The sequence below is a fragment of the Cyprinodon variegatus genome, unplaced genomic scaffold (genome assembly GCF_000732505.1).
Source record: "Cyprinodon variegatus isolate N-32 unplaced genomic scaffold, C_variegatus-1.0 Scaffold428, whole genome shotgun sequence".
Classification (NCBI taxonomy): domain Eukaryota; kingdom Metazoa; phylum Chordata; class Actinopteri; order Cyprinodontiformes; family Cyprinodontidae; genus Cyprinodon; species Cyprinodon variegatus.
In genome coordinates this window covers 704,012-725,447 of record NW_015150881.1, presented here as the reverse complement: position 1 = coordinate 725,447, position 21,436 = coordinate 704,012, and the positions used below count along the sequence as shown (strand labels likewise).

Genomic DNA, 21,436 nt, shown 5'->3' with positions numbered 1-21,436 from the left:
ATCAAGTTCAAGTCCTTCACATTAACATCATGATGGGTCAAACAACTCAATAAGGGATTAAACAGGAAGTTATCGTTCGGTTTAAGGGTTACAAAATCTGAGTTTCATCTGCATTACAATAAAAAGCACTGTTTAGATTAAACCAAAGGGCACTAGATATAAATATAACAGAAGCAGTCAGAACCAGTCAAGGAATATAAAAAAAACTAGAGAAATTAATAACATTTTTCAAAGACAGCTAAATGTATACTTCCCAAATGCAATAACACATATGATTACACAATAAAAAGTATACCATAACATGGTTTCTACTTTGCAGTTTATAATTTTATCGGGATACTGATTTTAAAACAGTGATGGTTCTGACAATGCTCTGTGCACCAACAATAATTCTAAAGTATAGTGGAGGATGTTCTCTTTCTGGGTGGATCATCAAAATAAACTGTCCTCCTAGTTGTCAGTCATTCTGGTGATATGTTTACGTAAGGCTGTCCTACCGTGCTCGAATCAAGGTTTAGTAACTATGACATCGTCATTATGTGGGTTCTTACCTCCCAGGTAAAGTGGGGAATCAATGCTGAGGGTGGACTGTTTGTTGATGGAGCTGATGGATTTGGGTGGTCCGCCATCAATGGACAGAGACAGAGTCTGGTCAGCTGCTACTAACTCCACAGAGTGGAAACTGCCATCGTTTACTGTCTCCACACTAAGAAAAATAGAGGAGGGAGAAACTGTAGCAGCTTCTTTACTGTAAAAGTATCTCTGAATAGGGTGTTATATATTGAACAAACCTGTATATCGCAGAAGGTGGGTAGGATCCGGTGTCGTAGCTGACCCTGAGACGTCCCCTGTACAGCTCCATTGCAATGTGATCATCATCACCTTTGTACAATAAGACGCCACTGTCCTCGTCAGTAGCAATCTGTAAATACAGGTTGATTTAGCTGTTATTAAACACACTTGCAGCATCGAAAAATCCCTTCATATTATTTCTTACAATGACAAATTAATTACTTGGTGAAATGAATTAGTATGTTTTAGTATGTATTAGTATGTGTACCTGTATTTTTCATCTGCTTTTATTTCCATCCATTTTCCCCATTATTTACATATTATCTATTTCTGCTAAAGAAAAGGCATCCATATAGCATAATGCTAACATGTAGAAAGTGTGCTCAGGGCATTGCTTAATGTCAAGCTTGCGTAGGGATCAGAGCAACCTCTTACACATGGAAAAGTGCATACAAAGGCTTCATCTTCTAATGACTTGTTTTTTTATTTAAGAATGGAATTTCTCTTGAAACATCCTGAGCCGTGGATTTCTGCAGCCTTTCCACAGGTAATAAGGTTTTCTTTGCTGTTTCTCTAATTAGGGGGAGTGTTGACCTAGTGGTTAGAGCAGTGCTTTTGTGCTCTTAGAAGGTTGCAAGTAACAGTTCGATCCCCACAGCCTGAACTCTGGGTCTGGCAAGACCCCTAACCCCACACTGCTCCCCATGCGCCACACAATGGCAGCCCATTGCTCTCCACTGGGATGGGTTAAATGCAGAGAGTTAAATTTTAGGCTTTGTACTTTGACAGCGTATTGACATGAAAGTTGAATTCTTTTCTCTATTCTATTCTATTAAGGTTCTTATCATCCAGTTAAGGGGGAAAGCAAAGGGAAAATCTGCAGCTAATGTGCGCCTCCTGCATCTTCAGGTAATAGACTGAAATGTTCAAACCTTTGCATATTGTCTCTCAACCGAACCCTTTTTTGGAGGTTGGTTATAATAACGTAACAAAGGGCTAATTACAAATGAATAAAGTACTTTTCAATTTAAAAAAAATCAAATATTAGAGAACGATCTGTTATTACAATGAAATTACGATCTCCCTGTTTTCTCCTCAACTTGTCTTTGCCGAGACTAAATCTGATAACGATTCAGGAAAAGTTACATTTGAGAAGCTTTTTCTACCCAAGCAGAAAATGTCTATTGTATGTCTATTGTATTGTAAGTGCATGGTGCAACAATATCTATAAATAGAAAGTAGACAGTACCTGTAGGCTGATGTTGGTCTGTGGTGAGAGGAGGTTGGAGGGAAGTTGCAGGTAGGACTCCCGGTTGACAAAGTTTACACTCACAAGCGTTTCACAATGTTCGCCCTCGTAGCCATGAAGACACTGACAGCGGGGGTCTGTTCCCACAACAACGCACTGAGCTCCATTAAGGCAGTCGTGGTTGTCACAGGGACTGGTTCGAGGGAGGACCATTGGGGGAGTAAACTGGCAGAAAAGCCCACTGAAAAAGTCATATTGGCACATAGATTACTTGTAGGATCGGCGGTTAAGCTATGCTTTCAGTTGCTGTATAAACATAAAAGATGTCAGGGTAAAAACAAAACTTTGGATTTATCCTGCATGCAAAGGAGATGATAAAATCTACTTCTAACATGGAACATGTTACAGTTAATGGCCCATAAGATTAAGTTGCTATCATAGTCATTATTTTGGTTGTGTTTCTGACCTGTATCCCTCTGGACAGATGCAGGTGTATCCGTTCACAGCATCAATGCAGTGACCTCCGTTTTGACACTTGTTCTCTTCACAGTCATCATAGTCCAACTCACAATGCTCCCCAACGTAGCCTGGAGTGCACTCACACCTAAATGTGTAAAATAATTTCAGATAAAAGATTTGACAGTAAAAAAAAACAGTGAAAAAAAACATTTTAGCTTTCAGTCGGCCCTACAATCAACTCACTTGTATCCCTGAGGGGTGAGAATGCACTTTGAGTCGTGTTGACACGGGTTTAGCTCTGGGGCGCAGAAGTCCAGTTTCTCCTCACACAATTCTCCTAGAATCAAACACATATACAGATAACATCGGTTAGTGTTTATACAGTGATAATGTTACAAACAGACTAGAATAGAAAGAAAATCCATATTTTAAAAATGTACCTACTAAAATTGTGTTTAGGGAACTTTGCATCAGCATGACATAGAGCGAGTGAATATCCAGTGTGTGGCCGTGTGGGTTTTTGGGTGTGTGCTCTAATGATGGATGACTCTCTTGTGGCCAAGACCAACACAGGGGTCTGATAAATGATCTCATTGTTGAGAATGTCATATTCCAGAGTGTCTCTTGATCATTTGAAGTCAACTGAATCCATGATGAGACACCAGGGAATAAACCGATACTCCTGGCAGCAGAAAGTGCACTCAGGGAATAATTACACAACTCCATGGGGATCTCGGTGAACGTTCATGTGTGTGTGTGTTCCTTTAATCTTTATAAGTCGTAAAAAAATAAGCAATGGATATTTAGAAAAAGGTATTATTGCAAGTGAATACAATTTATTTTAAAAGGTGCTCATATACATGCAATTGTGAACTAAACACTTTGTATAGTATAATAAATGTTGATTGTATTTTCTTTTTAATCAAATCTGAAATGCTCTGGCAGAATAGGTGAGGCATTGACAAAATCCCCTTTGGTCGACTGAGATAATATGGAAATTTGAATTGAGAATCTACTTCAGATGTTTGATTAGACTTTGACCTGCTGTAAGGTCAACAACTTGGATATTTTCCGACTTGTTTCTGTCATTTAAATGTCCACTTAAATCTTAGGATTCAACAGATGTACAGTAGGGTAACAATCAGTGCTTCTAAGTTCAGTTGTCAGGGATTTGATGTGTAATAGTTTAGCAGAGTTGAATGTCTTCAATAACAATTAAACTTCACATTTTGTCATGTTAGAACCACAAACTTTTATACTTTTTACTGAGACTTGATGTGGAAAATAAATACAAGGAAGTTAATTAACTGTTAAGCTGAAGGACTGTCACGGATACAGTTTTGGAAAATGAAATACCTGTAAAATCAGCCCTACATTGAACATCCTATATCCCTTAAGATATATGTACTGCAAAATTTTAAGAACTTAAAGACTTGTCTGCCTGACATGTCTTAAAGGTGGGGCAAAAAAAAAGTGTGTATTATAAGTGTGTAGAGTATAAAAGAGCCGTATTAATCCTGAGAGAGCAACAAAGGTTTGGAGTCCATTTAACAAAACGTATCATCAGGACAGTTTATTGATATTCTGTTGATTGCACACATCAAATATATAAAATTTACAGAAAAGTGGCAAAAAGAAAGCCACTATTAAAAGAAGGCAAGATATGTAGGAGACAGAGTAAACATGTGAATTGAAATGCATCCTGTGTACTAATGGCTGAATTGAAATCTGGGAGAAAACTAATACTACAAAGAGTCGACCACATGGTAGTGGTGGAATCATACTCTGGGGTTGCTTTTCTTAAGAATACCCAATTAATCTAGTAGTTAAATGTTAAAAGGATTGAGCTTCGATGATAATTCTGGAGCAGATGATGATGCAAAAGCTTGAGACTAAGAAGAAGGTTCCATTATTTTCTGTCTTTGTTTTTTCACATTTTATACTCTACTGTCTGTTGCACTTACAAAACTTTAAAAGCTTTAATTTTTGTGGTTGTAACAGGACAAAATAAGCAAATGCATATGCCTTGCACTGTAGGCTCATTAGCCTTGTGCCTATAAGACATATCAGCTCATAGTACATTTACAGACTAACTGACATTTCATTGGACTTGCCAATCTGTCAATACAAAGGAGAGAAAAAAAATCAAATTTAGTAAAATAAACACAGGGATAATGCAGCAACCAGCCAATCCAAATATAACTATGTTCATTCCTAAAAACAGGTCCCAAAATCACATCACATCACTCATATGGATAATCAGATATTTACACATAATCTTTTTCATTTCTACGTTTTTATGCAATTAAAGTAAGCATTTGGGGGGATCTTAGGGATTAAAAACCATATGTTTTTCTTAAGTTTTTGATGCCTGAATTTTGAATAAATGTTACTTTCCCTTTCCTTTAAGTCTAACAAGCTGACCTTGAGCTCTAATGACAGGTAAGCAGCAAACAGGTTCTCTGCTCTATTGCTTCCAAGCAGTAAATTTGCAGCAAATTTGCAGACTTTGAGTTATCTGTTCAGTTATGGGTCAGATTTTCTATGGATTGTGCACACAAAGCGAAGGGTATGATTCAATTTAGGGATGGAATCAAAAAGTAAGGAAGGAGAGAGGGCGAAGGACAGGAAGGACACAGAGAAGACCAGACTAACCTCTCTCCACCTCATTGGTAGCAGCTGCAACCACAAAAAGATGACAGATGAAAAAAAGTAAAGCAAGAGAGCAGAGAGAAGACAGCAAACAAACATCCACAGACAGAGAGAGAACATCGCCACAAAGGTTAGCAGTCAGAGACAATCAGCACATTGCAAAGGCAGACAGACATAAAGCAATAGAACAGAGATAAAGTAAGAATATCTGTTTCTCACCAAAGAATTTTAGATGAATGTGGGAATATATTTTTTCATTTAGATTTCCATTTTTGGGGCTGGTTGAGTTATGGTTATGGGCTGGTTGATTATACCAAAATAATAACTGGGCCTTTATGTTTATATTTGCTTCTGACTTTACCTTCTCTGTATTAGGAGAAAATCACATGTATATGAAAAAAAAAACAAAACATGAATTTACTTCTCCACTAATTTTTATTTTAACATCCATCAGCAAACTGCATAAAAACCCCACAAGTTTGCAAAGAGTTATACAAGTGATGTAATTTTGGCAAATGGAGCAATATTATTGGAGAAGATTTCAAGAAACACTTTGCATTATTTTTTTTTCTACAGGATAGAAGTCAAGATCATTCCATAGACTTTATTTTTGGCTGTTTAAGCAATTTTGGAACCAAAAATCTGTAAGAAATTCCACTTTTACATTTGCACATTAAGCTGATAATTAATGTGTACAGGAAGCCGGTTATTATTGACCTTGGTGACAAAGTGGATTGTAAATTTGACAGCCAGATTTAAGCAACTCTATAGTTTCCTTCAATTGAGGCGAAATTAAAGCCCATTTTCCTCCCCGACAACATTTAGAGAGAGTAGTCCATGTCGTCATTATTACCTGACAGGATAACTGTAATGCACTTTATGTGGGGGATAGTGGCTCCAATATTGATAGACTCTAAAGAGTGCAAAACTCTGCGGCATGGCTTTTATACAGCACACATTAACCCTATTTTAGCCTCATTAGAGTGGCTCCTTGTATATGTTAGCATTCATTTTAAAGTTATTTCATTTCTTATGAAGTCACCCAATGGTCTTGCTCTATCTTATCTTTCTGAGCTTCTGCACTGTCATGCATGTACTAAGGTCAGCTGACCAGCTGTTCTGTAGGTGCCGGAAACCAAAAGAAAGCTGGGGGGTATCATGCTTTTTGAGTAGCAGCTCCAAAAATGTGGAAAGACCTTCCATTGCGTATCAAAGAGTATACCTCTTTGTCTGATTTTAAAACACTTCTAAAAACGCATGTTCCCATGCAGTTTTTTTTTCTAATTTTGTTATATGTATTTTATGCTTTTATTGTTTTTATTAAGTATTATAAGCTTATAGAAAACAACAACAATGAAAAATCAATGAACCTAATTTAAAAATTCCGTATTGCATGTTTCACAATCATTCTACTTATGAATTAACCATTATGATGTCCTTAAGAGTTTAAGTTGACTTCAAACTGACACTCTATGAATAAGACACAGTATTTAGAGCAGCAAGGGTTTGTATTAGATCTAAGTGGAAAAGCTTAAAAAAAAAACAAAAAAAAAACAGTGGTTATTATAATTAAGATATGAGACAACAATTTTATGAGATTGTTGCACATTCTGAAAATGTCTCCTTTGACTCTATGTTCAAAATATGTGATTAAATACTGATTAGAATCAATGAAGTGGAAATACACTGAGGGTGAAAACAGGCTGCCAACCATGGACCCTCTTTGTTTCCTGCTTTTTTTAAAGCACTGTGTTACCTGTGTATTCTGGGGAGCACATGCAGGTGTAGTTGTTGATTCCATCCACGCAGGTGGAGTTGTTCTCACAGTCGTTATCCTCACAGTCATCAATGTTGATCTCACAAGTATCGCCTTCAAAGCCCTCAGGACACACACACCTAAAGGTACGCATAAAGGCACATAATCGTTCATGATTAAGAAAATAGCTACACGCAGCAAACTACAGATGATATAAGATCTGTGGTAATAATGAAACTGGTGACAGGTTATCTGGTCATGGCGTCCCCTCTGGTAAGATAAAGTCATGCTGGCTGGTCGGCTCAGTCTGTGTGTGTGTGTGTGTGTGGGGCTTCTCCTTTTCCAGGGAATGGCTCTCCCTATCCCAGGCAGGGACATTTTAAAGTGTTTAATATGTTTTTGCATTTATTTTTCATCAACTTACTAGCTTCCCTTCAATGCAGCAACAAAATATCTTCAAAATTTGACACGGCGTGTCATGATTCGGGTTAGTATATGTTTCTGTGGGTATTCCTTTCAGAGCAGAGTGTGTTTCCTGTTTTTATACTTGGGGTAAAAGGAGCTGCCAGACGCTCTTTACTGCCTGATGATTAACCAACCTGGTAAAGTTAAGACTGCTGAACATTTCGTACAACCTAAATAGGGTGATTCTTTGAAATGTATCGTAAGTTTTAGATCCTGTCTGTTACTGCTGTAACTTTTCCCCATGTTCCATGTCCCTTCAGGTAAAAAGCCTGGAAATTATTTATACTTCTCCTAGAGCCTCTGACAAATTTTTTCATTTCAAGAAGCTTTCTTGGATTTCTTTTTCCAAGGGTTGACCCCTGCAGCAACCTGTCTGCCCTCCATACTTTCTATATATAAGTCAATTTAACATGCCATCATTCCTATTCTATGTAGCCCCTTAAAATAAACTTTCAAACTGAAGTATTCAGTCTACATCCAAAAGCCCATTTTTACTTTGCAACAGTAAATAAATAGGCTGAGTGTCTGGAGTTTTCTATCTCCATACCTGAAGAATTACTTGCATAATTATAATTTAGAACATTTATAGTCTCCTTGGGGACGTCTTGATATTACAGATATACGTGCCAAAGGGTAACGTGTCTCAGCTTAGTAGCTACTCCATAGCTACCACACATACACATGAACACACATACTGTGCTATATTATGAGTTTAATCAAGAGCTCTTTATGCGTTACGCGCTCTGTATGATGATATCTCATTATAGTCAGTGGCAGTACTTCAGAAGGAATATAGTCAGATCAGTATAAAAAGTCAGGTGATGATAAAAATGTATGATAGGTATTAACAGGAGATGGAGGGGGAACACAAGGAAGAGTGATTTGGGAGTTTGTCTAATTATCTGTGTTAATATCTATTTGGTTAGGTTACCTCCTGTTGGCACTTAATAGCTTCATGATCAGATTTCAGCCTCTTCATTAGGCCTTTTTGGAAGGCCTGTAAAGGTACTCAGAAATAACAGGAGAAGCCCCCTGAGCTAATTAGGTCTGTGAATTCATTAGCAGCTCCTATAACAGGTTTAGTGACAATGATTGAGGAACATCTGCTACTATGTCTTAGGATGCGTTCTGAATCACTTCTAGTCCTTTATACCAAACTAATGTCCAAATCTATGTTCAGATAGTTGGTTAGGTAAACTATATATTATATCAGTTTTTGCCAACAATTCAGTCACATTTAAAATATCAGAAAAATACACAAGCCTAATATTTGTCTGTCGTGTGCAACTACATTTGCTTTCTTTGCCTATGAGGGACAAAAGTGACAAAACCCAAAATAAATATATAAATAAATACACATATTAATGTACAAATGGATAAATTATTAAATATTATTATTAAATATATTTATTATTATTAAATAAAACAAGGAATGAACAAATAAATATGTTTTCATCATAAAAAAAGGCTAGTTCTATAGTTTTTAACTAGTATTTGTCTATTTATTTATGTATTTATTCATGTATTTTCTTCTTCTGCATTTATACATTTATGTACTTATTCATGTATCTATTTTTACATTCATTCGTTTCTACTTTTATTTATTTCTTCCAACATTTTTTTCTGTTCTTTTCTCTATTTCCAATTTTATTCATTTATTCATTTCTGCCTCCATTTGTTAATGAGGTGGGTGGTTCTAACGTTTGCCTTCAGCATGACTGGTTAGAGTGATGTGCATGATCCTACCTACTGCTACTGCCTAAACCAAAAGCCTAGACTCGAGTACCTGAGTTCTTATGATAGATAATTTTCCTGATGGAAAGTTCTTTGACAGCCATCGCCAATGATTTAAGCCTCTGGCGAATTATGTCGACAGTAACAAACTAAATGACTACTTCCAGTTTCGTTTGCCACATCCATCTCAGCTTGGAGCTGAGATGGATGTGGAGGTTGACTTGGCTGTATTGAACAGTCTGGAGGATGTTGCCAGCCAACTTGCCGTCCGCTCTGAGTCAGAGCGTGCAGTTACCAGTCTGAGCACGCAGTGAGAACAATGTACGGCGTTAAAACTCACAGACCCTCGCTGAAAACCTATCTGCTGCATGCTTAACTTTAAAACTGCTTGCTCAGCAATGTTTCTGGGCACGCTTGACTTCATCTCTGTATGTGCTCATGCTGAGCCCCACTCATTCGCTGTGTAATGGGTGTGATTCATTTACATACAGCTTTGCAACTTGTGAATGCTGAGATGAAGCTGAGCGGGTGAGTAGAGATCTGAGATTGTTTGTATTATAAAATATTGTTCTGCAAATTATATCAAATATATTATATTCATAGCATAAGTTGGCTTTTTCCACCCTAACCCTAAATATCTGCTCCTGCTCTGACTGACTTATTCAGTCAGTTGTTTGTCAGGCTAAGGTAGTTTTGTGCTGCACTTGATTTGGTTAAACATCTCTACAGAGGATATGCATTATCTGGCAGCTGCAGGTATCAACTAGTTTGATGGAAAATAGACATAAAAAACATGAATAGATTTTTGATTTTGCATGTTTTCCTATTTCTCAGCAATCTAAGAAAAAAAGTCAGCTTTTGATATGTATTTTTTTCTACAGTGATTTAGCCCCGAGACTTCCTCAAGGAAAGATACCATCTTCATCATGTGGTAAGGAAAATGTCCAACAGTGCCCTTTGCATAAGTTTGGTGCATGATTTACATTTTTCTTTCATTACTCCTAATGGCTTAAATTCAGTGCTTTAAAAATGAATCTTCCGGTTAATATTCATATAAAGCGACATAATGTTCTACTGCTGCAAGCACTGAATTAATGGTTTCAGAAAGATGATGATTTCATGTTTGTTGCATGAGCAGTTACGCCAGTGAAATTCATAATCATCCATTTTAAATGCCAGCTTAATCCTTACAGGGTCATGAGTGAGCTGGTGCCTATTTCCAGCAGTCAGTGGGCAACAGGCAGGTACAGATAGGTCGCCAGGCAGAGACACACCACAACCTTGGACACACACTGACAGACCTCAGAGAGGATAATTAACTTTAAATGAATGACTTTGGGCAGTGAGAAGGAAGAAACTGGAGTATCCGTCTTAGCATGAGGAAAACCCAGAATTAAAACCCAGGACCTTCTTGCGGCAAAGAATCTGTGATTCCTACTTTGGAAGCATTCAGCCAAGATTTAAAATCAGGTAAGGTTAACAATAATTACAGGAAAAAACCTGCACAATCTGTAAAAAGTTTTTTCATAGTATCTCACCAAAAATTGCTTCCTTCTCCTTCCTTCAGATGGCAAGTTCCTCCATTTTGGCAGGGGTTACCGATGCAGGCATGGATCGGTTCCTCACAGTTTTGTCCCTACAAACGTGCACATTTATTAAATCTGTGCCTTAACAGAACATCAGACATTGTAAAAATATCTAAACTGGCTGTAGTGTAGAAAAATAATTACATATTAATTATTATAAATAATTAAATATTTGTTTTTCACTTTTGGAAACATGGCATTGTTTAATGTATCACATTAAACAGTGTAAAACATAAGCAGACCTTTGAAGCAACATGAAAGTACCTTAAATCCATACGGGCAGGTGCAGCGGTAGTAGTGCACAGGGTCACTGGAGCATGTGCCGTCATTTTTGCAGGGGCTGGACAAACACGGATCACACTTGGCCTGGATACTCAAATCCACTGGGCCTGTGTGAGGCACCAACCCACACAAAACAACACATATACATGAAAAATGTATTCATAGCAACTTAATAACACTGATTTAAGCAAGTAGAGTAGGGGGAAATATTAACACTTACAAAACACTTACATGGCTGTATGTATTTATGGCCTTGCACAGATAAAATTAAGGTTTATGTGTGTAGTTTTAATGGTGATATGATGTAATAAACAAAGCTATGATGCAAAAAAAAGTTTCTTCCTGAATAAATTTGAATACGTTTGAATATAAAAAGAATTAAGAAGACCAATTAAACAGAACAACTAAAAGCAAAACAAAAAAAACTTTTAACCAAACATTGTGAAAGAAAATGATAAGGCACCTGGAGAAGATGTCTCCAATACAATAATTGCCACAAGTATTTGCTCATCTTAGACTTAGACAGACTTTATTGTCATTTTGTACACACATAGTGTATAGAAAAAGAAATTTTGTTCAGTACAGCTCTCAAGACATTTAAATTTTTTAAAAGTGCATCTGCATTAATATATGTTACAATTCATTTTAATTTAATTGTCTGTTTCTGCTTGAGGTTTCTTCCTGTTAAAAGGGAGTTTTTCCTCTCCACTGTCGCTACAAGCATGCTTAGTGTGAGGGATTGCTCAAGAGTCAATGAGTCAATGCAATCCACTGGTTTTCCTTAAATAAAAAACTTTGAATCAATCTGACTGTATTATTTGGTTGAATTGTGAAATGCTTTGAGATGACGTGTGTTGTGAATTGGCGCCATATAAATAAACTGAATTACATTTTTAATAGGGGTGTGGGGGAAAAAATTATATGGTGATATATTGTAATTTTTGGCTTCCCGGTATAATTTCAATCTTTCAGTTCCTAATATTGATTTGAAAAAATAAAACAAATTATTTCAACATCTATTGATGAACATACAGAGCACTTGCTTTTTTTATGTATACATTTACTTTTCATAGCAGGGAAAAATATTGCTATATATATTGATATTGCAATATCGTGATAATATCATATTGTGAAGCAAGTATCGTGATACATATCATATCGCAACAACCATTCCAATCCTAACCCCTAATTTAGGGTTTAATGAGGATTAAACTACCACAAGTAGCTATAACAGTTTCAATTATAGGTAAAGGTTTTTCAAAAGGTTGGTTAATACAATATCTTAGCCATTTTTCTTGAAGGTCTTTAATGAAGTCAGACATTGATGTTGGGAGAAAAAGAATCCTGTTCTTTGATCTCCACTATATATGATCTCTGAACTTATCTAACAGGTTAAGATTGGGCCAGTCAATTTTTTTTTCAAACATACTCATTCAGATTTTGAGATTATTTTTGTACATGGGTGACTTGTTTTGTTGGAAGAAAGAGGGACCATCTCCAAACTGTTCCCTCATCTTAATTTCCTGACAAATTGAGGGTTCCGTTACCTGGAAATCTGGTGCAGAGCCCAATTCCCAAAGATCAGCCTCATACCACATTCTCCGTCCGTCAAAAATCCCTTTCGCAAAAATATATCATTACTGTTCTTTTGGCAAACACATAACCAGGATTTATCCTTCAGACTGCCAGACAGACAGGATGATTGATCCCTGGACACTTAGACTGTCTCAAGGGACATAGTATGTTAAATGGTAGTGCATTTGTTCTTGGAATGCCAGACAGACACGACTGAGTAGTCATACTTAGCTCTAGAGCTGTGGCGTGCATAAACATGAACTGAAATCAAATAAAAAACAAAATTATATTAGACTGGATCTTAGTTACTTAAACTTGCTCTGAGAAGACTGAATGTTAAGATTAACCGGCTAGAAATAGTGGGGCCAGTTTTAATATAAATGCCCATTCTGGAAATATCAGTGACACCTGAAGGGGTATGATTGGTAGGAATAGTGCTTAAATCTGAACTTGAGTGGTGTTTCGTATTGAATCTTTGTAAAGGAATTATCCATAATAAACACCATGTTCAATAAGGCTGTTCCTCAGTACACCTGGCACAAGGACACTCTAGGCCAGGTTTGGATAAACAACTTTTTAATTGTATCTTTGGAGCCTCAGCTGTGTGTTTTTGACACTTAGGTAAAGAGAAGGATGGAGCTGTCCAAAGATCTCCCTCTGGTGGTGAGTTGAAGTTGGTCATGGAGGACAAAGGAGGGGCATTAAAGCCAAAACATTATGTAATTTGGCTGCATGGACCTTGCGAAAAAATCAAGCATAAACCAAGCTTAAAGCTACCAGCAGTACTTTGTAGGAGCCAACAGGGAAAAAAAATCATGGATCACATAAATCACACGTGATACAATGTCCATAACCTGTTATTTACCCTGGGCATCAATATGTGACCTGGATGGAGTTTTGACCGAAAGCGTCAATATTTGACAAGCTGGGAGTGAGAATGTATTGGTCTAGGTCCTGCATTGCATAGGACTACATATATGACCATGAAAGCTATTGGAAAACCTAAATTCAATTACATTTAGAGAGGTGAGCAAATACTTTTGCCGTCAACATTATACGACAAGAAAGTTGTCATATTCTGTGCATGACCATTTTCAATACAGAAGACATACAATATATTCCTAACCTTAATGGCAGAACATTCAACAACCAGATGGCACAGTGATAGGAACATGATAAGGGTCAAGAGGGAAACAAAATGGTTCAGTTTAGGTAGGATTTTCAAGATTGAGGAAAAAAGGGCTAGGATCATCCAGGAACCAGGGTTTGGAGGGGAAATACTGGGAGTTGACTGGCTACTTTACCTGGCACAGGAAAACCACAAGGCCCAGGAACTTCTACAGTGCGTCAGTCAGATTAGGTCAAAAATAGTTTTCAGTCATGTATTCAATTTTATTTTGAAATTATTAGGTTAAAACAACAAGGTCAACACTCAGTACTAGCTGCTTTTAGTAAAACTTCAAATCAAATCTAAATTTGAAGAGCTAATGGAAACATTAACAATTCACACAGATCTCCTAGCACTAATATGTGTTTTATCAATGTTTTAAATAAAAAAAAACTGGTATGGTTGCAAACTAAACATTGTACTTGTCACAAAGTGTTAGTGCTATGTTTTTTACATTTTTTTATTTGCAAAGCCAAATATCTTTATAATTTATGTGCTGGTGTTTTCTAACATTTGTCAGTGCATAACTTAATTTAGGATCTACCAACTCTAGCTTCTCTGCTTAAAATTTCAAGACAACAGTTAACTCCAATAATAAAAGAAGACCTTAAATCACCTCTCTTTAACAATAATAAGAATTTCACAATAGGTTTTGACATCATTTAGCTTAGTGTTTTCAAAGAAATACTTCATTTATTAAAAAAAAAAGTGTATCCAGACATCCAAACCATCCAGACCCTCGGAAGTTATTAAACCCTGACCCTATACCTTTTTATTATACAATTACTGAAAGTGAACACTAATAATTTTCAGATTTATTTCCCATTAAAAATTACAATTATTGCGTGATAATTGGTTTTAGTCGCTGCCCATTTTTTTCTGTTATGTATTGTACAATTGGTTTGATAACCTAAAGAAAACAGTTCTGGCTTTAACAAATTCATAAAGGTTTTTAACAGGGCAAATGCATGACAAAATTGAAAGTTTCCAAAAATGTGAAAATGTTAGTAATCAACTCTAACAGCAATGATACTGGTTCGCATTTAGAGGCTGTGTTGTTTTGATATCTTAAGAAACGATCACACAGAAAACAATATTGAAAGCATTACGTAGTTAAAATATATAAAATGTATTACTTTTACCAAAACCATTTGTCCACAGATACCATCAGCTTACTGTTTCTCAAATCAAACTTGTCAGATTTACATGCAACATAATAATGTTGTTGATGATTTACTGTAATTAGCTGATGCCAAACATTTAAATGTTATTTAAACTGATCTGATTATTGAGATGGATCCTGATATTAAAGCAAATCATATAGATTAAATTAAACTGAAATATTAAAAAATATGTTTTTCATGGTTCCTTAGGTAAGGTTTCAGATCTGCACAGTTTCTGGGGTTCAACTTTCATTGGACGCTCCTCTATTCAGGAAGATTCCCTGTTATTTTCCTTGCGAAACAGAAGCTAGCTATTTTAGTTGAAGCAGTTGTATTGTTCTTTCTTGTTGTTTTCTTTTTTTCTTTTTTGTTATTTTGTACTTCAAAAGGAAGACAGAGAGTGCTGAATGTTTTTAGAGGTAGGTCTGTTTGTTGCTGTGATATGATATTGTAGACATGTGCCTTTACCTGTGCAGGTAAACTTCTTGGAGGGTGTTGTTAGGAGTAGCTTGTCAGTCATGTCCCCGGGCCCAGCACAGCGGGCGATGCCAGGCTCTTTGTAGCCACTCTTCACCCAGTCAGACAGCCACTGCATGTGGCAGTCACAGTACAAAGGATTGGCACCCAGAGCCCTGCAGCATGAGCATAAGGAAGATTGAAAGCAATATCCTCCACAATGAATGTTTAGAAAGTTAAAGTCAGACTGTCACTGTGTGTAAGAACACAAGAGCTGCAGCTAGATTAACAATGTTTTAGAATCTGTAAAATAGTAAATTGTTCTGAATAGTAAAAATGAAAGATTTTCGGGATCTTAGAAAGTAACCTCATAGAGACAAGTTCTTCTGTAATACGATGGATTTTAAGAATTACAGCATTTATAATTTAGCAACTGTTAAAATCCTTAAAAACTGGAAAGTATTTGATGGCGCTTTATCTCAAGTCTTGAACTGTTCAATGAACTAAATAAAAAGATGGTGTGTGTTACTTTGCTTTATGCAGACATTTTTTGTTTTCTCCATAATAACGGAGAGTATGGATATAACAAAAATGTTGTTTTCTGATGCTGTAAAGGTCACTTTAATTAAATTATTGTTTGGATTTGGCAACAGATTTTTGATACTCACAGATGAGACAGGGATGACAGGTCTTTAAAGGCTCCCTCTGGAATCAAGGATATGTCGTTACCATGGAGAGATCTAAGTCAGCAAGAGGTTTAAAAGCAGAGAGGAAAAAGAACATCAGAAATGAGGACACCCGGATTTTAAAACCTGATTAGGTACGTGTCTACATTGACAGCTTATTTTTTTCTATGTAAAAAAAAAAAAAAAAGAAAAAATCAGATACTCACAACAAACGGAGAGACATGAGACCATCGAATGCCCTCACTGGGATGCATCTTAGACGGTTGTAGCTCAGGATTCTTTTTAAAGAAGTAAAAAAATTGAGTTTATGCTCAATAAAAACAATATAAAGCAATCAGGCATAGAATTATGACCACCTGCCTAATAATAGTGCATTGCTCCCTGTTTTTGCCACCAAAACATGTGATTCATCAATAGATGGATTAAAATAGAACCCTTAAAGTCTGCCGTGCTATATGGCAACATATTACCAGCAGAACCTGGTAGTTCTCCAAGTTCAATCTGTTCTTCCTTGTCAGCACATCTCACAACTTCTTAAATTAAATGGATTCTTGGGATTTTCTTCCATTGTGTGCAACAATTTTGCAGCTTTTTAAACTTGGTGGGTTTTTTTTTTTTTTTTGTATTTGTGGTATTCTTTCTTTTTTACTGTCTGTCTTTAATAGTTGTAGCATTTTTTGTTTTTTTAGTTTGAAGATTGTGCTTATACTTTCTGTGATTGTAGAATCTTTCTTATTTCATTTTCTTTTGCATTTGTTTTTCTTCTGTTGTTTTTGTAATTTACATCATTCATGTGTTTGTGACATGTTTTTCTGTTTGTGGCAAATGTAACTGCTTTCTGTGACCTGCCAGCCAGAGTACCACACCCGTACCTTAATGATGTGATTTGATTTAGTTTAACTGTGATATCTAAATCAGCTCCATGGAATATAATCTGAGTCTGTGTAAATAACTTTTGTAATTCAACCAGTTGATGTTTTTTTTTTTTTTTCTAGCATATTTTAATAAACCAACTGCGTTTTCAAAAACATTTTCGGTAGATGCTAGATAGACCCACTGTGACACAATCAGTCACATTTATTTGAGTATTTAGTATGTAACACTTAGGCAAAGGTAAACAGTGGCTGTGTCTGAAACATCCACCCTAACCCCTAAATCCCTCAAACACTATATAGAGTGGGGACTATGTAATGGTGTTTATAATGAACTGAGTTAACTGACCGTTCGGACAAATGATCACTACTCTTCTATCCCCGCTGATCACATAACTCTGCTTCCACCACGCAGTGGCTGTACCATCTTTGTTATTAGTTTCCGTTGTCGGTAGCGACAGCCATCAGTGACAGCGGGCCGCCGTGGCAGCAAATCGTATAATGCTTTACAAGGAGGGCTCTCAGTGCAAAGCATTCCGGGATATACCTACTCGTCTAGTGACCATGGATGATCACTACTTTTCAAGGTGCATTATGGTAAATTTCAAGTACACTACTTTTTCATCCACTAGACATTCGGACACTGATCTAAAATGGCTTAACCACTGTATAGTGCCCTATATAGTGATTAGGGTGGACATTCCGACACAGCCAGTAAGAGCATCTTATAGTACTTCTGCCAAATTATGCCTAGGAACAACAGATATGCACACGCAGTGATTTCCAAGCCAAGTCCACACACACACACACAGACACACACACAAACACACACACACACTTGCACCCAAATTACAGAGGGACAAATGTGAAGCCAGACTCACAGTGTAAGCAGCTCAGACATGTTACTGAGGCTGTGGTTGGACAACGTGCTGATCTGGTTGTTACTCAAATCACTGAAAAGGAAACAACAGATGCATAAAACACACACAGAATCATGCGTGCGAAACTGAATCCACACAGCACACAGATTACAAACAGCAGATAATCATTGTTTGTTTTCATTTGGTCTGACTGTTACACCCTCATCAGTGCCAGATCAATATGATTCAATACAGAAATCTCAAACAGCAGCAGCGGTCTGTTAGAGTTTGGCTTTGAAATATCAGCCGAGTCACTGTCCTCCATGTATGTTTGTATAAACTATTTTGTCTCAATGGTTTGTTGGTTAGTTACTCCTTGTTTATTGAGCTAAAACTTACATAAGTGTTAGGTGTTTGTAATTTGAAAGCTCCACTGGAACCTGGGTGAAATGGTTTCCATCCAAATACCTGCAGACAGAAACAAAAAACAAAAACACTCATAAAAGGGATTTGTATACAAGATTTGGGTAGATCAAAGAGAAATATGAAAAGTTAAAAGGAAAGTCTGGGAGTGAAAACCAAATGAAGTTGCGATTAAGAGCCAGGCAGGAAATTCCCTATTTCAAACGGTGTAAGCAGCCATAATAAACACTGAAATGCAATATTCCCATTGGAGCCTCACACTTTTTTTTGTATGACGCACACATGAAAAACATTGGTGAGATAATATGTTTTTTTTTTCAGCACAGATGGATATAGATCGAGGTTTCATTGATTGAAATGTAAGCAAATATTAAGAGTAGTTGTTTTATAACAAATAAAACTAACTCTGGTGCCTGGTTTTAATTCTAAAGTTACCGTTTCTTCTTTTTCACACGAGTGGATCTACCTCAGATTTTAAAGTTATGGGACGAAAAAAGCTGTAGCTTCTCCCAGGAAGCTTCAGCAGGTTTAAAATGGAAAGTTTAAGAATAGTCTCTACTAAAGGTTTGATAGTTTCCTGCTCCAGAGCATGCAAAGATGTCTTAAATGTGCTGATCTTAAAAAAGCATTGGTTGCTAACTATACAGGTTATAAGGCAACTTCTAAACAATTCAGAAACTTGTGAAGGAACTGACTGAACTAGAGATGTTCTCCATGATGCACAGCATCACAGCATAAATACAACTCAATAACTGTCAAACACGGGAGTGGAGGGCTTATGGTATGGGACTGCCTTCCTGCCTCAGTCACTTTGCATCTTATAGCAATGCAGTCAACCATAACCTCTGTAAAGCAAAGTATTCAAGAGAAGAGAAGTTCTCTCTCTAACAGAAAAAAAACCGAGTCATCATTATTAGAGTGATCTCAGACACAGGAGCCACAGCCTTAGAAGAAAAAGCAGAAAAGAATCAGGTCATCTAAGGTCTGGTTTCAATCAGGTTTCCCTTCAACCCCATCAAATCTCCAAGAACTGAAACAAAGATCTAAGGAGGATTGGGCCAAAGATTGGGCCTTCCCCAACCGATACAGTCATGCACAAAACAATCACTTTTGTAAAGTATTGAATCATGATTTTTCCATGACTGCATTGACAATCATGGAGGGGTTTTCCTTTAACTGTATGTTTGGTTACTCCTCTGCAGTCAATTTTGGTTTTCTATTTATTATTTTATGTGGAGCTTTAATCAGCTGGATTTAAACCAAAATTATTTTTTTAAAGTTAAAAAGTAACCTTTGTGTTCACTAGCCTTTTTCTTTGCGTATGTAAAGCAATTAAACTGACATTTAGACCCGTAAATGTTATTTATGCCCATTGGTTTAACAGACAGCTTTAAAGGGGGTGTAATACCAGCAGTCCCAGATCATTTCTTCATCCCTGACTTGGTATTTTGACTTAGTGATAGTTTAGCATAAAGAGCAAAATAATCTAGTTCCTTGGGGGGAAAATCTGACATTACTTTTAAGTAATTATTAAAAAAAGAAAAGTCTATATCAAATAGCTTCAAATTTGTCATCGTTTCATTTAAAAAACAGTCACAAAATATTTCTAAATCACTTACTAATGTTCAAATACAACCAAACAATAAAAGCTAATTAGTTATTTTTTAAGGTTAATGGTCATTTAAATAATAAATAGCATAAAAATACAAATATTTTTCCCTTTTTATTGTATTTATCTGAAAATGTATTGTAAAAATGATCTGTTACTTTTTAAGCCATCTAATACATTGCTTGCATTCTTGTTTTCATTTCAATGATTTATAGTAAAAAAAAAAAAAACATAAAACAGAGCACAGTCTAAACAAAACACCAAGCTGTCACCATGAATACTTTACAATAAAATGTTCAAATTCACTTAAAGGAATAGCTGAGGGTGTTCTTTTTCCGAGTGGATCATCAAAATAAGTGGTCCTCCTAATTGTCAATCATTCTGGTGATATGTATTTGTAAGGCCGTCCTACGTGCTCGTCCCCATTTTCACTTAGCGGTGGAAAAATACATAGTGGAAAAATAGCCAATCTTCTTTTGGAAAGTAAGCTTGACTGAACGATGCAAACAGCAACTTTTAAACAGAGTGCACAAGGAGAAATGGGCTTGTGCACGCTCTCGCACGCATTTAATAGGCATTCCCTCCTCTGAGCGGGTACAGGGTTGTGCATCTGCTTTTTTTTTCTAAAGTAGAGATGGTGGGTCTTTTCAAAAATTCTAGGAAATCCTTCACTGTTCCTTTAAGAGAAAACAAAAGGATTAATAGCTACATTCAACTGTTATATGTATAAACAAAAATCCTTATAGTCTTTTAAATAAGACCTAAAAATCTCCCAGAATTGACAATATGACTCCCTTCAGTTCTGAGGCAACTAATGAGATACAAGTTCTGTTATAGCCTTAACCCATACCCTAAAAACACAGTAACCATCTAAACTCTTACACTTATGTAGAATAGCTCAACCTGCTAAAACCAAACCTGTTAGAACAGTCACATTTTCTTTGCAGCATATTGGTTTTTAAGGACCTAACTGCCAATAAGCATAACTAAACAGAGGTGGATCGATTCATGCCCAACAACACCTTTTTCTACTTTTTATATTATTCTATTCAAGGGAGCTTGAAGCATGGGGCAGGCCCACAAACCATGAATAATTATACCTTCTTAGCTCCAATGTTTAGAACTGAGATTTTCTAGAAGGATTCCCACCTTTAAGAGTCATGTGGGCTTCTCCTATAAACCATCCCATAGATTTAACTCTTTTCCACCATGCGTCTGATATCGAGCTTCAGGTCTGTCAGCAATACAAGTTTCAAACTCACTACTGTCATACACTACATTACATCAGAAGACATTATATATATATAATTGGCAATATTTTGATGTAACATTATCAGCAGAAATTTGTGGCAGAAACTGAATCTGAAATGCTCAAATAAAATAAGTATGCAATTAGATATCAAATGGATTGATTTGAAAATGAATTTTACAACACTGAAAAATAAGGAGATCATATATCACTGTATACAGGTAAAAGCCAATAAATTAGAATATTTTGAAAAACTTGATTTATTTCAGTAATTACATTCAAAAGGTGTAACTTGTACATTATATGTATTCATTGCACACAGACTGATGCATTCAAATGTTTATTTAATTTAATTATGATGATTTGAAGTGGCAACAAATGAAAATCCAAAAAACGCGTG

At 36.3% G+C, this 21,436-nt stretch overlaps 1 protein-coding gene across 2 annotated transcripts in view; it reads right to left on the bottom strand.

Moving 5' to 3' along the window:
* The window catches only part of slit2 (slit guidance ligand 2), a 125,902-nt gene that overhangs the window by 5,785 nt on the left and 98,681 nt on the right, over positions 1–21,436 (bottom strand). For both annotated transcript variants that reach the window (XM_015388575.1, XM_015388574.1), the window contains exons 21-33: positions 18,155–18,223; positions 17,777–17,848; positions 16,230–16,301; positions 16,006–16,077; positions 15,350–15,513; positions 10,958–11,082; positions 10,646–10,743; positions 6,909–7,048; positions 2,744–2,837; positions 2,508–2,645; positions 2,042–2,282; positions 792–922; positions 552–706 (exon numbers count right to left, since the gene is read on the bottom strand). In XM_015388575.1, the coding sequence (XP_015244061.1) occupies positions 552–706; positions 792–922; positions 2,042–2,282; positions 2,508–2,645; positions 2,744–2,837; positions 6,909–7,048; positions 10,646–10,743; positions 10,958–11,082; positions 15,350–15,513; positions 16,006–16,077; positions 16,230–16,301; positions 17,777–17,848; positions 18,155–18,223 (1,571 nt within the window). The remainder of the gene's footprint in view (positions 1–551; positions 707–791; positions 923–2,041; positions 2,283–2,507; positions 2,646–2,743; positions 2,838–6,908; positions 7,049–10,645; positions 10,744–10,957; positions 11,083–15,349; positions 15,514–16,005; positions 16,078–16,229; positions 16,302–17,776; positions 17,849–18,154; positions 18,224–21,436) is intronic.